The 20,949-nt window shown below is 37.3% G+C and overlaps 1 protein-coding gene across 1 annotated transcript in view; it reads right to left on the bottom strand.

Moving 5' to 3' along the window:
• The window catches only part of USH2A (Usher syndrome 2A (autosomal recessive, mild)), a 1,370,557-nt gene that overhangs the window by 754,866 nt on the left and 594,742 nt on the right, over positions 1–20,949 (bottom strand). The window contains 6 exon segments of the mRNA XM_006834191.1: positions 1,550–1,823; positions 4,833–4,963; positions 8,210–8,305; positions 8,308–8,388; positions 11,029–11,130; positions 14,265–14,391. Of these exon segments, the coding sequence (XP_006834254.1) occupies positions 1,550–1,823; positions 4,833–4,963; positions 8,210–8,305; positions 8,308–8,388; positions 11,029–11,130; positions 14,265–14,391 (811 nt within the window).

Genomic DNA, 20,949 nt, shown 5'->3' with positions numbered 1-20,949 from the left:
TATTACTCATAAATAAAATATCTCAGTATCCCAGATTTAGTCATCTCATAGGCGAAATTATCCCCCTTAGGTCTTTGGTGATGTTTTAAATGTCTCTCCTCACCATCTTACAATTCTAGTTTTAATCAGATCTCTACAATCATAATATTAATGGGTTTTGATGTATTTTGAGAGCACTAACCTTGATATGCAGAGTTTTGGTTTATTTGTTTTGTTTTCACTTTTTTTTTTTCCTTCTAGATTTAAATAGGATCATGCAATCCATTCAAAGCATTTGCAAACTCTTTCTAATCTCAGAAATCAGAAGTCCTGGAGAAGCTCTTATAAGAATGTAATATTTTTAGCTGCTGTTACATCTTAAGTGCCTTGAAAATGTCATTACTGTCTTATACCCCAGCTATTCATTAACTCCGTACTAGTACCCTTCTAAAAGTCTCCTCAGGATTTGCCATATATTTCCTATTCAAAGGTATTTAAGTCTTTATGTACTTACCAAATAGGCAAAGAATGGTTCATGAAAATTTTAACCATTCAAGGTACAGAGATTTTTTTAATACACAGAGAACATTTACTACATGGGTGCATGCTTAGTTACATGAAGGAAGTTTCTGTATTTATTCCCACTTTATAAAGAAAGATCACTGGCCGATTTCCATAAAACGGACACATGAAGATAATGAGAATAGATTTGGTTATCAGGCATCCTAAGACCGAATTCTAGGTTTGCTGTGCGCTTCTTCCCCATGTGACCTTGGGCAAGTTGTTTTCCTCTCTCTTCTTCCACATCTGTACAATGTAGATAAAAACTAACACCGAATTCATTACCTCATTATAAAAGTTGACTGTCTTATTCACATACAAAGTTCTCAGAACCCTATCTGGCACACACAATGCCCTAGCCTTTTTATACTCTTATTAATCGTATATCACTTAAGTTCAAACTTACATGAGTTTCAATGCTTGCTTTAGTTATAAGTAAAACACTTTTATCTTATGTCTGTTAATAATCAACAATATATAGATTTCCACAAGCATGTTTGAAACTCAACTAATATAAACTATTTTATGTGCTTTGCCCCATAACAGCTTAATTGGGAAATAAAAGAAAGAGATAGCATTTATATCAAACAAAGCAATAAATGACTTGCCATTTTTTCTAGTTGTGCATATCAACTTATATTTATGCAAAGCTACAGAAAATGATCAGTATCAAAAAGGACTAGTATCATATGCATTTTCATAGAAAACAAATAAAGAAATATACTTATTTATAGTAATTATAATTATATTTGATGAAGACATGTTAGAATAAATAAACTGATTAAATTAGGCATGTTAGAATACATTGAGGGGTGACAGACAAAATTACCTGAAGAAGTATCCTGTGATATTTTCTTTTATAAGGATTTAAAACTTCTAAAAAAAAAAAGTGTGGGGTGGGTAGATAGGTGCATATTGATTTCAATCAGATTCGATGCTATATTGAACCACTGAAATCCCAAAGGAGCAGTTCTTTAGTAATTTGTGAATTCTTCCAAATGGAGTTTACGTTGTTTTAAACTCAGTTGTTTAAAAGTGCTGTGCAGTTCCTGTGGGATTCCTCCTAGGTAGATGGGGGAATTCACCGTCAGAGGCTGGACCCTGGACTCTGATACATGCTCTGTCAGCTCATTCATACTTGTCCATATGACTGAAGCTTCCTTTTTCATAGTCACTTTATTCCACTTTCCATCACATTAAGACAGCCCCAGCCATAGACCCACTTGCATAAACGTAAGATTGGTATTTAACAGGAACCTCAATGTTCCACTTTTTAGCTTCATCTGTATTTCAAATTAGAAAAGAAATTAGGTATATAAAAACATTACAGAATAAGTGTTTGGGAGAAGGCAAAAGATTAATTTCTGGAAGGGAAGCAAAAAAATCTCACTAAAAGTTCTTAGTACAAATTTCTGTTTATATTTAAACAGAACTGTAGTAACATAGAATGAAGTATTTTGCAGTCTTATACCTGACACAAAGTCAAGCAATAGAGCAGTATTGAATGATTCTACAGACAACAATGGAATGATATAGGAAGCATCAAAAGAAGATGGAAGGAATACACAGAGTTGCTGTATCAAAAAGAATTCATTGATGCTCAACCATTTCAAGAGGAATCGATGGCATTAAAGGAAGAAATCCAAGCTGCGCTGAAGACATTCTCAAAAACAAAACAAAACAAAAACAAGACTCCAGGAATCGACAGAATATAAATTAAAATGTTTCAACAAAGTGATGCAATGTTACAGGCACTCAGTTGTCTATGCCAAGGAATTTGGAAGACAACTACCAGACCAACAGATTACAAGAGATCTATATTGGTGCCCATTCCAAAGAAAGGTGACCTAACAGAAAACAGAAAGTGTAAATCATCAAATAATCTCATTAATATCACATGCAAGCTTCTAGAAATTCAAGCTGGATTTAGAAAAGGACATAGAACCAGGGAATCATTGCTGATATCAGACAATCTTGACCAAAAGTAGAGATTACCAGAAAGATGTTTACTTGTACTTTATTGATTATGCAAAGGTGTTCAACTGCATGGATCATGACAAACTATGGATAACAAGGTGAAGAATCGGCAATTCCAGAAAACTTAATTTATTCATGAAGAGCCTGTACCAGAGGCAATTGCCAGAACAGAATAGGGGGGTAATGAGTACTTTATATTAGGAAAGGTATGTTTCAGGGTTGTGTCCTGTCACCATACTTATTTAATCTGTATCCTGAGCAAACACTCAGAGAACCTGGATGACATGAAGGAAAACGTAACTCCAGGCCTAGAGGAAGACTATGAACAACCTGCCATATGTAGATGATATAATCTTGTTTCCTGGAAATAAAAAGGACTTGAAATATTTACTGATGAAGATCAAAGACAACAGCCTTCAGTATGGGTTGCACCTAATGTAAAGAAAACAAAAATCCTCACAACTGGACCAATGAATAAATATCATCATGTTAAATGGAGAAAAGATTGAAGTTGTCAAACATTTCAGTTTGCTTGGATCCAAAATCAACACTCATGGAAACAGTAATAACAAATCAAACAATGTATTGCATTAGGCAAATATGCTGCACAAGACCTCTTGAAAGTATTCAAGGGCAAAGATGTTAGTTTGAGGACTAAGGTGTGCCTGACCCAAGCCATGGTATTGTCAAGAGCCTCAAATACATTTGAAAGATGGACCATGAATAAGGAAGACCATAGGTCATGTAAATGATGGTGTTGGTAAAGAACACTGAAAGTACCATGGAATTTCAGAAGAACAAACAATTCTGTCTTGGAAGAAGAACAGCCAGAAAGCTCCTTAGAAGTGAAGATGGGGAGACTTTGTCTCGTGTACTTTGGACATATTATCCGGAAGGACTAGTCCCTGAAGGAGGACATTATGCTTGGAAAAGTGGAAGGTCAGAAAAAAAGAGTAATATCCTAAATAAGATAAATTGACACAGTGGTAGCAGCAATGTGCTCAAACATAACAATTGTGAGAATGGTGCAGGATCCAACAATGGTTTGTTCTCTTGTGCATAGTATCACTATGAGTTAGGACCAACTCAACAGTACCTAGCAGTAACACTTCCTTCATAGCTGTATTGTTGTTAAGAGCCATGGAGTCAGTTCCGACTCACAGTGACTCTGTACAGGGTTTCTAAGGAGTGGCTGGTGAGTTTGAACCACCATCCCTCTGGTTCAAACCAACTTTGCAGTCTAGTGCTTTATCTCACAGCACCACCCCAGGACTTGCAAGGATGTAAATCTTTGCAAAAGCATAAAACCTCACCTTTTTCCAACTAGTGAATGAGTTCATAACCCAGTGTTTATACTTCAGAGCCACCATGAAAATTGATCATATTTCAAAAGACAGTGAATGGAGAAACGGAGGACCAAAGAGTGGCATAGCAGGATGGGAGAGTTATCAATGGAGACATACTTCTCTAGAGGAAGAACCAATTCCTAAGTATCTTTCCGGCCTCCACATAGCTAATGCACATGAAGATGAATAAAGAATGTTTGATCAGTGCTGCCATAACATAAATTTATTCACATGTTCAACCATTCACTTATTAAGTGAGTTAGGCACTGAGGATAAAACTGTAAAGAAGATAATCGAGGTCCCTGTACTTATAGAGATTATGTTCCAGTATGGAGGCTAACAAACAAGAAGACATATAAAACATTAAATCAGTAGAAATTGTAATAACTAATACTAATACAAAGGGGTGGGGACTGCAGTGACTCTGTAGGATAAGCTCTGGGCTGTGAACCACAAGGTCGATGGTTCAAGCTCACCTAGTCACTCCTTTGAAGTAGATGAGGTTTTCTGGTCCTGCAAAGATTTAAAGCCTCAGAAAGTCAATACAGTGTCGCTACAATTTGTGAACTGACTCTGTGGTACTTAGCAACAACAACAGTAAAGGGATGAATTTTTATTTACATTGGTGAAAAACATTGACATTATATAAACTAGAAATATGCAAAAATCAATGAAATGAAATTATCTTAGAATCCTAAAGCCAGCAAAATGAAATTTGGTTGTATTAACTCTTAGTTTCTAGTCTGTTTTGGCAGAACTAAAAGATTAGCAGCAATAATTGTCACTGAAAAATTTCATCATGATCCTGTACTATAAACTGATAGAACTCTAAACCTCCATAATTAGTTGGGGCAGGGGGAACAAAGATAAATCTGCAAAGAAACCTCAATTGAGTATCATCTTAGCACATGGCTTATAGATTTAAGTTGGGTCTTACATTTTAGAGTAAATTTAATTAAATTGACATACAGCAAGAAAGTCTGGTTCATCTTTGTTGTAAACAAAAAGAAGCAATCCATTCAACTGGTCAGTTTTGAACTTAAAGAAAATCTCAAAGTCCATTCCACAAGTAAATATATATGAATGAAGTTCCAGGAACCCTTTAGAAAATTAAAAAAAAAAAGGGGGGGGGGTGAAGGGAGGGAGGGGAAGGTGGAGCACAGGGCAAGGGATAGACACAGGATAGTTTGGGTGCTGGAAATGGGGCCAATACACAAGAAAGGAGAGGGGAATGAAGAACAAAGCAGATAGGAGAACAATTAGGCAAGTTTACATGGGCAAAGTGAGGTACATAATGATGTATGCACAACCTTGGAACAACAGGACTCTGGGATACAGAGATTGAGACATGGTTGGAATGGAGAAAAGGGGGGAATAATGTTAAGATGCTTGGCTGTCTTTTGCATCTTGGTTTTCCTTGCATTATATTATAAAATAGACACTGGAGGGGGAGAGAAAGGAAGAGCCAGAAACATCACCCTTGAAAACTTGTAAGTCTGTCTTCTGCCTATAACTGATTGGAATACTTAAAATGGGGCTAAAACATGCCCAGTGAAGGAGGCTTCCTAAGGAGCCTCTGCATTATGTAAGATTATAGAAGCCTGAACCACATCCAGATCTTCAGAGATGGGAAATTTCCACTTGAAAGGACAAGCAGACCAGCCTGGAGCAGCTAGAAGAACAGAAGATACTTCTTGAAATTAAGACCTACAGGAAAAATACAAAACAATATAGGCAGACCAACTGATTGCTACAAGAACAAGCAAGTTGCTTGCCCATGAGACATCAAGACAAGTGGTCGGGTCCCCGCAGTGTAAACCCTTTTCCAAGACTAAGACTCATTGGGGATGCATGCTCTGTTTGGGGACCACACTCGTCACTGATAAGGGGAAGTGAGGGAAAAACAGCAATGAAGCTGCAAGTTAAGCCCTACGATGTTCTATACAGACTCCTGTGAACCCAGGTGGAGACATGGTTGGCCAGCAGTGTGGCAAGACCTGGTGACTCTTGGGCCCAGAGTCAGTGACATAGGCACAGAGGACTAGAGAGGAGAGTGAAGCATCCAGCTGATAAGAAGAGAGGGCATATGCTCTCTCTTGCAGATAATACTCACTTGCAGATAATACTCACTTAGCCTGGCTTCAATGAATGGATGATCAGAGCCCAACCAGAAGAAAGAAGAGGAAAAAAACAGGAATCTGGTACAATTTCATGTACTTGACCTACACCAATGGATGCAGTAGCTCAAAAGAGGGAACAAATCTTTACAGCAAGGATCATTCCCACCCACTCCATACACAGAGAAGACAAGGATGTGCAACTTGCACATTGGCTACCCAAAATGGGGGGAGGGGAGCTACAAAGGCAAGAAGTGACTGGCTTACAAGCTTTCAGGAGGGAATCTAGAGCCAGGGGCCTTGGAGGAAGGTAGAATCTCTACTGAATAGTATCCAATCTTTCTAGGTGGGGCTGATGAAAGGAGATGAGGATGGGTCTCTTGTGATACAATAGTGAATAATTGTTAACAGGACTGATTGTGAGGGTTGGAAATGTAAAGGTAGACATTTTGTAGCAAGGAGGGGAGTGATTAACTTTTCAGTCTAGGAGTGGAGGTCCCTGGGACCATCAAGGGAGAAGAGAGGAGAGTGGGACCCTACCCAGAGAAGCAGTGATGCCTGAGATGGAGGCAGAGACGATGATGTGGAGAGATGTAGTAGCTGGGACTTTAGACACAGAGAGAGAGAGGGGCAGTGTACTGATGACCGGGGGGCAGGCTTATAGTGTATACCCTTGGGTTGGTTGATGATGCATGGAGGGGATTGTAACCATGGCAATGAAACAATGAATGTAAAACTAATATGTGATACAATGAATGTAAAACTAATGTTCTCCCATGTAAACTATCACATAATTCACAATAAAACATTTTTTAAATGTTTTTTAAAGTACATATTAGCATGTCTAACGTCAGATCCAAGTATCCTAGTGGTGCAGAAGTTCAGCACTCAGCTGCTAAAAGAAAGGTTTGCATTCCAACCCACCAAGCCATTCCTTGGGAGAAAAGACCTGGTGAGCTTCTCCCTTAAGGATTGAACAAAAATCCAACCAACTGCCATCGAGTCAATTACAACCCATAATAACCTTACATAGTGTTTTCAAGACTGTAAATCATCATGGGATCTTTATATTTCTCCCTCAAAACCACTAATGGGTTTAAACCATAGACCTTGTGATTAGCAGTCCAATTCTTATCCTACAATATCACCATGGCTCCTTAAAGATTGTTATTGTTGTTAAGTGCCATCAAGTCCATTCTAACTCATAGTGAAAACTGTATAGAGTTTCCAATGAGCAGCTGGTGTGTTTGAACCTTAAAGATTACACCCTAGGAAACCCTATGAAGCAGTTCTAGTCTGTCAGATTGGGTTGGCATGAGTTGAAACAGACTCAACTGCACCTAGCTACTGACTCCAACAGTGTAGTATCACTGCCATCCTAAGGGTGTTCTAAGACTCTAAGACATACTCTCACTGAATAAATCTCTCACATTAGAATATGTAAATCAGTGTTAAGAAATTCCTGTTATCATTGTAAGAAATGGCTGAATGAATTGATATGCCTGTTGTACTGGTTGAGAGGACCTTAGCCAATTATAAGAAAAGAACAATGAAAAACTGCACAGATTATATTGTTATTTCTGTTCCAAAGGTAGTTTAAGTCATGTAATAACTAAGGAACTTAGTCATAAATGTAGGAGGCAGAGATGGGCTCTTATTTGATGAACAAGACCTGCCACCAAGCCATTATAGTTCCTTCTACTTCCTCACCTTGGGTGGCTGCCAAAGCAGAGATTGCAAGTGAGGAGATGTGCCATGTCTACCACACATCACGTTTTTGCTGAAATCATTGAAACTATGGCAGGGACAATGGTTACATTTCAGTTCTCCTTCAATAGCTTATTCGACTCATTGCAGAACTGAAATTTTACCTCTAGGAATTTCCTTCAGTTATACAATGGGATAAATAGGTCTTTGTGAGTTCACTTGGTAAACAAAACTCCTTTGAATCAATAGTCTGATTTCCAAACAACATATTTACAAATGGACCTTTGTGACATTAACATATGAAAACTGAGCGCTACCATGGGCTTCCAGAGATCTTACGCATGAGTATATTTTTATGAGTTTTACAATTTATATTACATATTCAGACTTTCAGAATATAGCTAGGCATTTTTGTGTATACTAGATCCATATGAGGACTTAGAAACTGAACAGAAGAAATTTAACTATGCCAAGTATCAACACACATAATAAACATCACTTATGTCTATTTTAGAACCTTACTTGCTCCTAGGAACTGGAATGCCTCTTTTAATGAAGTGGGACATCCTGCCCAGCTGCTACACACACTGACTTGCTCTTCCGAACTCTGCCAGTCCGAGGTTCCCAGACAGTAGAGGGATTTTGATTCTTCAAAAAATGCACATCCTTGAGACAACCCACAAAGCCCTTTGGATTTATCGCTGTAGGAGTGGATATATATTAAGAAATATGTTATTTTAAATACTCTTTTCAAGTAATTAACTTTACTTGCCATTTGAGTCAGAGAAATCAACAATAGCTCTCACCACCTATTTACTGCAAACATCTTAACCATTCTTGCAAACATCACATCATCGGCTTCAGTAAAAAAGGTAATATTTATAAAATTTATCCCTGGTTCAGACACAGCATATCAGCAGAAACAAACGTTTTAGAGAAAATTCTGGTTTTTCAGTAGAACCAAGAATATTAACTTTTGAAGCTAGCTGGGAATTTTTTTTATCTGCTACTTGTTTTAAAAATAAAAGATTATAATAACTTTCAGAATGTGAAAGATTTGAAGGGTATTGTTATATTAAATTATATTTTATAGCTTAGTTTATTCTTCACCATGAAACATTACATTATTCAAATGATTATTTGCTTTCACATTTAGCAATTCAATATTTAGTATAATCTTGAACTGAAATTTCTAACTCTCAAGACCAGGTATATTTAGAGCTTGTTAATACAGTTAATAGGATTATATGATAGGGTTAGGAGAGAAAAAAATTTTGAAAGCAGGAGGAGAGGGAGCAAGAAAATAATAGAAAGGGAGAGAAGTCATCTTGGCGAACAAGCACAAAATTGACTACTGAGGTCCTATTTCATAAGAGTTCTGATGGTGCAATGTGTTACACATGGGGCTGCTAATCACAAGGTTAGTGGTTCAGGCCACCAGCTGCTCTGCATGACAAAGATGAGTGCCTACTCCAGTAAACATTTCCAGTCTCAGAAACCCTAAGAAGCATCTCTATTCTGTCCTATGGTGGTGGTGGCCTAGTGACTGGTGGCCTTGAATCACCAACCTCTGTCCTATTGTTGTTGTTGTTATGTACCGTGGAGTCGGTTCTGACTCATAGTGACCTTGTACAGGGTTTCTGAGGCTGTAAATCTTTATGGGAGCAGAAAGCCTCATCTTTCTCCTGTGGAACAGCTGGTAGTTTCGAACTGCTGACCTTGCAGTTCGCAGTCCAATTTGTAACCACTACCCTACCAGAGCTCCTTCCTATAGTGTTATTATAAATAAGAATCAACTTGATGGATTTGGTTTTTATAGGTTGAAAGCTTAGTTCTCAATGTTTGAGTTGGTGACTGGGTTCTAGGAAAGTTATTCACAAGCAGTCACAGTGTTGCATAGATAAGTCAAATTATTTATTTATATTGAAGATATGCTCACTCTAGAAAGGGTACTTGGTGTCAGAGTATTCTTTCCTTCTGTTGTCTTCACCTGCCATAGCCCACAAATCTACTTAATGGGTAAAGGAAGGGACCAAAGTCTGTAAGTATGAGTGACTGAATGTGTGAGATTGTGCGTATGTGTATCTGTGTGAAAATTTTAAAGAGAAATTTCTACCAGTCCAAAGTAATAGAATGAATACCTTGTCTACTCTAGAGACATTACTAATCAGTCTTGAGGATTCGAATGCATCCCTAGCCAAATGCACCAAAAATTTCTACTTCTTTTGATCTTCTTCATCTTGATTCCCTGAAGGCCATAATCCTGGAACTAATTATAATTAACTGACTCCCTTACGTTACTTACATTTTAACATCCCGAAAGAAACCTGGAGGCACCATATTACTCTTGATGAGAACTTGGATGACAATCCTAGAATCATTAGCAACACATTTGAAGGGTGATTTTTTTCTACATAAGGTTAATTTTATTTATATTTGTTTTTATTAGTTTAGAGTGCATTTTTGTTCTCTTGTCCTCTAATTATGGAAAGTACTCTGTCCATCTCTCAACAATAGCATTTGTGGCATTAGATTAGAATGATTTGTTTATGTAGCTGTACCTTTTACTGCTACTTAGACCATGTTTTATTCATTTATATCTATGCAAGGACTGGTTTAGCAGTAACTACTCACAGAGTAACTACTCATGTAGCCTCATTCCTGCTATTTGTCCAAGTTCATAGTTTTTCATTTCTGTGTTGTCTGACATTTAATTTAAAATCTTAAAAGAGGTGATGCATAATACAACTTTAATATAAAGACCCGTCTGACTAATTATTGTTGCTAAGTGCCATTGAGTTGGTTCCAACACATAGTGACTCTGTATAGGGTTTCAGAGGAGTGGCTGGTGAATTTGAACTGCTGATCTTGCAGCTCAAACTGACCTTGCAGACTAGTGCTTATTGTATAGCGCCATTGAAATTAATGTAATTCAATTTACCAAAAGTTTAATGAACTCCTTTTATTTATAAAAAACAGCAAACTGACAAAAATACAAGTAATACATGGTTCTTTTGATAAAGAAACCTAAAATAATGATACAGGAAATATCCTTGGATAAAGAAGCCTAACATAATATTATAGGAGTCCTGGTGTGGTATTATAGGATAAGCACTGGACTGCTAACCACAAGGTTGGTGGTTTAAACCAACCAGAAGCTCCTTGGAAACACTATACAGGGTTGCTACGAGTCAGAATGGACTCAGTGGTACTTAACAACAATATGAAATAAAACTTATTACAGAAATATAGCTGTTATTCATATTTTAAAATTAAATATAAGTGGAATATTTTCTAAATTTTGGTGATAAAATACAATTCTATACCTTAACCAAACTCACCATGATCCTTTCTGAGGATGGTGTAATCTTGTGACAGCCCTCCCACAAAAAGTCTTGTGGTATCTCCAGTAACTGTGGTAACATTCAGGGTTGCTGAGGAACCTATGCAAAGGAGGTGAGAACTTCAACTTCAGGAGGATAATCTATTTAAACTGATTTAACAGATGATGGAACTCTTCACTGGGCCTTTAGAACACTGCTTTCTCTTGATTCTTTTCTTACCTAAGTGACTGCTCCTGTTTACTTTTCTTTACTCATCACACAAACTCTTGATGTTGGGATGACCCAGACCTACCTGCTCCCTTCTCAGAACTCTTCCCGCCTCTACCTACACTGACTGCACTATTCCTTCCTCTATTCTTGGTGTTTCTGAGGGCTGAATGTTGCTGATGTTATGTGCCATCGAGTCAGTACTAACCCATAGCGACCTTATGCACAGCAGAACAAAACACTGCCTGATCCTGGGCCAACCTTACTACTATTGCCACATTTGAGTCCATCGATGCTGCCACTTGGCCAATCCATCTTGTTGGGGGTGTTCCTATTTTTCTCTGACCCTCCACTTTACCAAACATGATGTCCTTCTCCAGCGATTGGTCCCTCCTGACAATAATTCTGAAGTATGAGAGACGAAGTTTGGTCATCTTGGCCTCCAAGGAGCACTCTGGCTGTACTTGTTCAAAAACAGATCTATTGGTTCTTTTGGCAGCGCATGGCACTTTCAATATTCTCCAACACCATAACTCAAAAGCATCAGTTCTTCTATGGTCTTCCTTATTCACTGTCCAAGTTTCACATACACATGAGGTTATTGAAAATACCATGGTTTGGGTTAGGCACGCATTAAGCTGTCATCTTTGTTCTTCAACACTCTAAAAAGGTCTTGTGCAGCAGATTTGACTAATGCAATACGATGTTTGATTTCTTGACTACTGCTTCCATGAGTGTTGATAGGTGATCCAAGAAGAATGTAGTTCTTGACAACTTCAGTGACTAACGATTCGGAAATAGTTCGTCACTCCTTCTTCATAGTCTGTCTTCGTCTGGAAGCTCATCTGAAACCTGTCCACCATGGGTGACCCTGTTGGTATTAAAATTCTGCTGGCAAAACTTCCAGAATCACAGCGACTCACAAGCCACCACAGCACAACAAACTGACAGACTAGTGGTGGCTGAACAGAGGGTTGGATTTCAGTGCAAACAATCAGAGTTGAAGATCTAAAGGGGTGTTGAACCTGAGAGTTCTATAAATCCCAGTTAAGATTTTAAGACCCTTCTTTTATGAGAAGTGGGAATATTTTTTCCAGAGCCCCGAACAACTCTAATTAGCCTCATGTACAAAGAGTCCCATGTTTTGAATACAATCCTTAGCTGACAATTGCCACTTAGTATCTCTAGTTTTGACCCCTCTTCAGACTCAGATCCAGCAGCCTGCTTAATATGTCCACACTTAGAAACCTTGTAGATTTTATATGAGTTCCAAACTGAGCTATGAACATCTCTCCAAGTCTGCTTCTCCCCACTGTCTTCCCCAGTTCACCTGTGGTAGCTACATCCTTCTATTGTGCAGACCCTGAGCTTTGCAGTCACGTTTAGCTTGCATCAAGGGTTTAGCCAAGTCTTTCTGTAAAATGCCAGAGAGGCAATATTTTAAGCTTTGCAGGCCACATGATCTCGAGTACTCACAGACAATGCATAAATAAATGGTCATTGGTAGCCTACGATAAAATTTTATTTGGAAAAACAAACAGGCAGGGTATGACAATAAAATGATAGTTTCCTAATGCTTACTCTACCTCAATCTCATCATTAAATCCTGTTAATTTGATCTGCACAATAGATACAGAATCTGATCACTTACCACATCCACAATTACCTCTCTGGCTCCAATCACCATCATTTCTTATTTGAATTATTGCAGAGGTCTATTAGTTAATTTTCATGCTTTCTTTTACCCTTAAAAAGTAACCTTAATAGAGAATTCAGGATTGTCCTTTTGAAAAAAGAAGTCATTTCTTGCAATTTCTCTCTCAAATTTATCCATTGACTTCCCTCTTTCAAAGTAGAAACCTACAAGCTCTACAGATTCTGGTCTCCAATGGTCTCTCACCTCCTGGTCTGTCACTAGCTCCTTCACTCTCTTTACCCTAGACTAGCCTCCTTGTTGGTCCCTGAAATGCCATGTGTAACATGCTGCCAACTCAGGGCCTGGCACCTTTTATTTCCTTACCTGCTCACTTTCCCCCTGATATTTCCATGTTTTTCTCTTCATTCATTCAGATCTCTGCTTAAATGTTATCATACCCATAAAGGCCTTTTGTAACAATCCTTCAAATTTTGTGTATGCACACATACAGAGATACACACATACGCAGGCACACACACAACTTTCCATTCTGCTTTATTGTTCTTAGAATTTATACCACTTGATACTAGTTCAGTTTTCCTTCAATCCGTCTCTTCCTCTCTGCCCTAACAAGTAAGTTTCATAATGCTCTGGGTTTTGTTTTGTTTTGTTTTTCATATCCACAGTGCCTACAGCAATACCTGGTCCCATTTAAATAACGTATTTCATGAAAGAATTAATCAAAGCATGCATGCATCATCATATAGATACTGTAAATATTTTATAATTGCAAGAAGATAGTAGATTGAGTGCACTGGAAAGAATAGCAAGAATAGGAAATGCAGCATAGGAGTATGTGTCCTAAGAGTGCCTACGAATTCTAGCTGTATATTGAGAGAAATTTTATTTATCTTTTCTGAGCCTTGCTTTCCTCAGCTCTATAATGCAGCTAAGGAGCTCTCATAGCATAGTGGTTATGATTCAGTCTGCTAATTTCAAGGTAAGAAGTTCAAAACTACCAGCAGTTCCAAGGGGGAAAGGTGAAGCTTTTTGCTTCCATAAATATTTACAGCCGCAGAAACCCTATACAAGGTTGCTACAAGTTGGCACTGATTCCACAGCACTTAATCACCACCATCAAAACACAGATAATTACTTTTCCATGAAAAAACAGAAGAAAGAAGTCCTTAGTTTTACCTTATTAAAGACCTGCATGAATGAGAAACTGGGTGTCAGGCATGATTTTAGGAACACCCAGAAAGTAAATTTAACAGCAATTTCGATGAAATTGAGTGATGAAGAAGATAGAAAAAGCATGATAATACAAATAGAAAAGTATAGCTACATCAATGTATCAGTCAAACTATTTACATATCAAATAAGTTTTTACCTGTATACTGCCCATCCAGAGTGATTTGTCCATTAGCCTGATGTCTAATAGTGATTACTTCATGCCATTTACCATCACTGTATTCTTTACCACTATCATTAGTTGTTGTAATTTCCACTGAAGATCCCTTAAGTGTCAAAATTTTTTTAAATATGTATAAATAAAAGTTGTGTGTGTGGGTATGTGTTATAAGGGATTTTCCAGTTTTAACATTATGATCTAGATGGAAATATGTATACATTTCAAACAGAACTCAAAATTAAAGTTGACATCTAATATCATTCTGGCTTTTCTGTGTTTTTGTGAACACCAACAGTGACCAAGTCTGAAATAACTTCTCTTTAGAATTACAACTTGCATTTTGAATATTGTTGATGGTGCTACAGAATGAGTAATGGATTATTGTCAGGTTGGCAGTTCAGATCCACCTGATTCTCCACAGGCTAAAGATGAGGTTTTCTGCTCCCTTAAATATTAGCATCCTCAGAAATCCTATAGAGAGTCACTATGAGTTGGAATTGACCCAATGGCAGTGGAGTGGGAATGTTCATCAGAAAAGTAATGGGTTTCCTATTCTAGAATTTTTCATTTTAATTTTCATGATAGAAATAGAAAAGAAAAGAATAAATTTAGATGAATAAAGTATCATTCAATTTTTATTGTAAAGATGGGGAAATGTCTGGCCAGTTAGTTTCTCTGCTAATAACAAGGAGGAATGAGGCACACAATAAATATAAGCCAGTTATTAGCAAATTGAACAAAGCATGAGGTTGAACTTAGCATACAGTATCTATATTCTAAAACTTAACAGTTACAGCTTTAGCTAAGGTAACAGAATAATTTAAAATGAGTTCCTTAGTAGACTACCTCCATGATCTACTATCCCATTAGCTATGAGACTAGGAGAAATAGATGGTATCCAGCTACCATTACTAATTAAAAAAAAAAAAAACACAAGCACCTAATACATGGATCCTGATCAAAAGGAGAAAACGATGTGAAACAGAAATTCTAATGCTGATGGAAAATAGATTTACAGGATTCATGGAGATCAGATGACCTTCCCAATCTTTTGCCTAGAAACAAATTTTAAACGTTGACACTAAACCAACCTATGAAGTAATGTTTAACTAAACAGTTTAGCTCAATTGATTTAAAAAACGTCCCTCTTGAGTATTGCATTATTTTAAAGAAGTATCTATATGAGATTAAATTGACAACAGCAATCCTAAAGCACAGATGAAAATGTTAAGGTTGCAAAGAGTCTATATCAAGTGTGGTAAAACAATATGGGTAAAGATAGTGAGAATGGTGCTACAATGTAAAGTAAGTAACTTTTGTCATTGAACTGCATGTGGAGAAATTGTTGATTTGGTATTCAAATGTATACATTTTTGTACTGTATATGTTTCACCAAAAAACAAGGAGCTCTGGTAGTTTTGTTGTTAGGTGCCATTGAGTCGGTACCAACCCATAGCTACCTTATGCAAAGCAGAACGAAACAATGCCCGATCCTTGGCCAACCTCACTACAGTTGCCATGCTTGTGTCCACTGATGCTGCCAGTTAGCCAATCCATCTCGTTGGGTGGTCTTCCTCTTTGGCTCTAACCCTTCACCTGATGTCCTTCTCCAGTGACTGGTCCCTTCTGACAATAAGTCCAAAGTCTGAGAGACGATGTTTGGCCATGTTGGTCTCCAAGGAGCACTCTGGCTGCACTTCTTCCAAAATGAATCTATTGGTTCTTACGGCAGCCCATGGCACTTTGAGTATTCTCCTCCAACACCATAACTCAAAAGCATCAATTCTTCTACAGTCTTCCTTATTTACTGTCCAGCTTTCACATGCATATGAGGTTACTGAAAAGACCATGGCTTGGGTCAGGCGTACCTTAGTCTTCAAGTTGACATCTTTGCTCTTCAACATTTTAAAAAGGTCCTGTGCAAAAGATTTGCCTAACGCAATATGTCGTTTGATTTCTTAACTGCTACTTCCATGAGTGTTGATAGTTGATCCAAGAAAAATGAAGTCCTTGACAACTTCAATCTTTTCTCCTTTGATAAGAGAGTGGTGTAGTGGTGTAGTGGTGCAGTGATGTGGTTGCAAATTGGGCTGCAAACCTCACGTTCAGCCGTTTGAAACTACCAGCTGATCCACGGGAGAAAGATGAGGCTTTCTGTTCCCATAAAGATTTACAGATTTACAGCCTCAGAAACCCTGTACAGTGTTGCTATGAGTCAGAACCAACTCCACAGCACATAATCACCAACCACCAGTAGATAAGACCTTGTTGTGCCCAATTCGTAACCACTACACTACCAGAGCTCCTTAGATAAGACCTCGGAAACAGTAAATACCTAGAACTGTCATTTGTTGTTGTTGTTAAATGCTGTTGAGTTGGTTCTAATTCCTAGCAACTCTGTATAGAATTTCGAGGAGTGGCTAGTGGGTTTGAACCACCAACCTTGTGGTTAGCAATCCAATGTTTATCCTAGAGCACCACACCAGGATAGAGATTAGCAAAAAGGAAGTAAAGTTGACAAACAAAGACATAAAAGAGAATCTTGTATCTTAACATTTATAACCAAGTGGCCATTTTTTGGTATAATATGGTTAGCACAGTGGTAACCATTGCAATGTTACTAAACAAGTAAGAATAAGCCAAATGTAGTTCAACTCTGCCACATCATCATTTAATACTTCTAGTAGTAAATGACAACTCGAAAATAACTCTGCACCTTCCAAATGAAAATCTATACTTTTAAAAAATAAGTTTATTTGTTTATTAATAAAGTTGATTTCCAGAGCAATAATAAAGCTCATTGCAATTTTTTTAAAACTAGAAAAAACATTGAGTTAATTTTTACAATTAAAAAAAATTCTTGGAAACTTACATTAAATTCTTTAAAAAAATTGCTTCATGGATTTTTTGTTTTTGTTTCTAATCCAGTGTCAATGCAGACAGGCATAAAGAGAGCTGGAAAAATGTGACACAATGCCACGCTTCTCATTCTTGGAACAATACTGTTATTTTTTTCATAAAGTATTATGTTAAAATACAAAAGGTTTATTACTGTTATTTTTTTAAAATTAATTTTATTTTGGTAAAACTCTACATAACAGATCATACACCCATTCCACAATTTCAACATGTGCTGTACAATGACACTGGCTACATCCCTCATGTTGTCTTACCATTCTTGTGATATGGCTTTTTAAAAAGAGAAAATGCAAAATTACCTGATATTTGGTAACTAAAGCTTTATTTAATTAAAAAAAATGCAGTGTAAACCATACTATTCTAAGTTAAAGTAAAATATTTCTGCTTTTATTTCCTTAAAAGAGTTTTCAGGGATATAACATGTCCATTCTATGCACATAATTGGCTTCTGTCAGGCCTCATACAAAGCATGACAACACATGTGACATACAGAATTTCATGTAACCAAAAAACAGTTTTAATTTCCCATGAGTATGAGTAGACTGCTTCTGACATGGACAATATCCCAACTTTCACAGAACTCATTTAGCTACAAAGATGACCATTTAGTAAGACTATTTTCTAGTCCTTGAATTTTTGTGGGTTGACTTTCCTTATTATATGTCTTTCTTTTGTGTATTCTCTTTTATTTTCTTCAAACATTTTAATATTTTACAAACACACATTTCATTATCGTAGTTTAATAATTAAAACCAGAACTGGTGTCGTGCCCAATTAATGTGCCCTGGTAGCATGCCCATTAGTTTTTCCATTAGTGAATTCAACAATACTAATGGGATTACTAGCATGGGATGCTAATTGGGCGTGACATAAGAAACTGGCTTACTTCTTAGCATACCCTTGCTAATGATGAAATTAATGAGCATTTTATTAAATGCTGTCTCATCAAAGTGTACTTAGTTAGCGTTAAAATTGTTACAAACGATGCTGCATTCTAAAGATCAGGTGTCTGAGTAAGTGGTTCTTCATATTATGTTTGGCAACAATCTGAAGCATTAATAGTTCTCTACATCAGAAATCACATTTATTGGAGACAAATTCAAGTACATAATGTACAGCCTCAGTATGCCAAACTAGGTGTGTACTCAGAGAAAATTGGAATATTATTATTGATGATTATATTAAGGCTATCTATCCCACCAATGTTAAGAAGATAATTCTGAGATCAATTCTAGTATCATTTTAGGCAGTTTTGGTTTATATTTTTTTCAATTTGAAAATTTTCAGGTATATTAAATAGCTGCTATGCAGAATAGAACCACAAAGTTATATGAATTTCCTATCACCACCACTGAGTAGAAAATATTGAAATGGTAACATGAGTCATTACTGTTAAATAAAATATAGTCTGAACAAGTGTTTCCAAAATTAAAATTAGCCAAATAAATAATGGGTAGATTATAGCGAAGTGTTAGATTTAACAAAAAATGTAGCAAGTAAATGTTGGGTTAATTTTCATATGGTGTCATTTAACAATGGTTCCAAGTGATTAGATGATTATGTGAAAACACAAATTTAATTTGAAATATTATGAAGAATATTTGTCCTTCCCCTAAATGTGCATTCAACAGAATATGTTGTTGTTGTTGTTAAGTGCCACCGAGTTGGTTCTGACTCATAGCGACCCCAAATAGGACTTCCAAAGGATGGTTGGTGAGCTTGAACCACTGACTTTGCTGTTTAAACAGACCTTGCAGTTCAGCCCATTAACCCACATCACCACCCCAGGACTCTGAAATGGGTATGTTTTTATACCTGTGGTCTGCATTTCGGATTATACTCACATAAGAAATTCATTACTCCAGTTAAAGATTTTTGTTTTAAGTACACAAAGGCTGCATGTTACTTTTAAACTATGTTGTAGCCTGAAATTTAAAATTCTCTTTGTGAAATGCTGTTTTTACAACTCAAAATTTGATTAATGAATTTGGGGAGAGAAATTTAAAAAAGAATCACTTATTTTTTTTCTAATTAGTCAAAGTAACCAATAAATAAAACAAGTAAGAACTACCAATAGAAAAACCAATTGAAGAATGTTCAAAATTCTCCCCATTCCTCAGCTTCAATTAATTCTTTTTATGTAAACATATGGGGTATTCTTTATAAAGTTGTCCAGTTAACTTGCATTAACTGGAGTATACATTCCTTGGAGGTAAAAAAGGGCCTATTCTTTGCTAACTTGAGCCCATTGTTTCATATATACATATGGTAGTGGTAGTGATGTGTGCCGTGGAGTCAGTTCTGACTTATAGCAATGCTGTATAGATAACATTATGTATAATTTATCTGAGGAAATTTTCTCAAATACATTCTAAGGCAATCCTACTCAATCAATACCTTATTATCTTTCAAAAACTATCATCTTCCAGAAATACCTTCAACTGTGGCCTTATATTTTTATTCCAGATACAACCTTGGCTGCCAGGCACCATTAAACCCACCCCATGCTTTTTTTTTTTTTTTTTTTTGGTTTTTTTGAGTAGCCTTTTTTTTTTTTTTTTCTTCAAGTTTTTATTGTGAATTATGTGGGTTTATATGGGAGAACATCAGTTTTACATTCATCCTATCGTATTTTATTTCATTGCAAAGATTACAATCCCCTCCATGCATCATCAAACAACCAAAGGGTACACCCCACAGGCCTGCCCCCCAGATGTCAGCACACAGCCCCTCTCCATCCCTGAGTCCAGTGTCCCCAGTTGCTCCATCTGTCCGTGTCATCATCTCTGCCTCCATCCCTGGCGTCACTGCCTCTCTGGGTAGGGTCCCCCTTCTCCACTCTTGTCACTTAATGGGCTGCAAAATCAGTCACTCCCCTCCTTTTGTTACAAAACATCTACCTTTCCACTGACCCTCACAGTCAGTACTGATAGCAACTATTCACTATTGTACCCTAAGAGTCTTATCTCCATTTCCTTTCATTATCCCCATCCTAACATGTTGGAAATCATTCAGTGGAGCTTCTACCTTCCCCAACCCCGTCTGAAACCAGGCTCCCTCTTGAAAGCTTGTAGGCCAGTCACTTCTTGCCTTTGTAGTCCCCCGCCCCAATTTTGGGTAGCCAAAGTCCAAGTTGCCCATTCCTGTCAATGCTGTGTACCAATGGGGTGGAAGTGATCCTTGCTGTAAAGATTTGTTCCCTTTTTTGAGCTACTACATCCATAAGTCCTGGTGTGGTGCTGTGGGTTAATGTGCCAAATTGCAAAGCCATTTGAACTGCAAGGTTGGTGGTTCAAGCTCACCAGTCACTCCTAGGAAATCCTATACAGGGTCGCTATGGGTCGGAACCGACTTGACGGCACTTAACAACAACAACATCCATAAGTATAGATAAAGTTCATAGAATTATAGCGGGTTACTCTTTTTTTTCCTCTTCTTTCTTCTTCTGGTGGAGTTCTGATCATCCAGCCATTGAAGCCTGGACAAGTGGGTACTATCTGCAAGTATGGGTGCTCTTGTTCATCTCCCCTCACTTCATATCAGCTGGACGCTTCACTCTCCACTTTAGTTTTCTGCAGCCATGTCACTACCTCTGGGCCTAGGAGTCCCTGGGTCTTGCCATACTGCTGGCCAAACAGATCTCCATCTGGGTTCACAGGAGTCTATTGAATGTGGTTGGATTTAGCTCACAACTTCATTGCTGTTTTTTCCCCTCTTCTCCGTATCGGTGACCAATGTGGTCATC

The sequence above is a fragment of the Chrysochloris asiatica genome, unplaced genomic scaffold, assembly GCF_000296735.1.
Source record: "Chrysochloris asiatica unplaced genomic scaffold, ChrAsi1.0 scaffold00009, whole genome shotgun sequence".
Lineage (NCBI taxonomy): Eukaryota > Metazoa > Chordata > Mammalia > Afrosoricida > Chrysochloridae > Chrysochloris > Chrysochloris asiatica.
The sequence above is the reverse complement of the archived record's forward strand: the minus strand, read 5'-3'. Positions and strand labels throughout refer to the sequence as shown.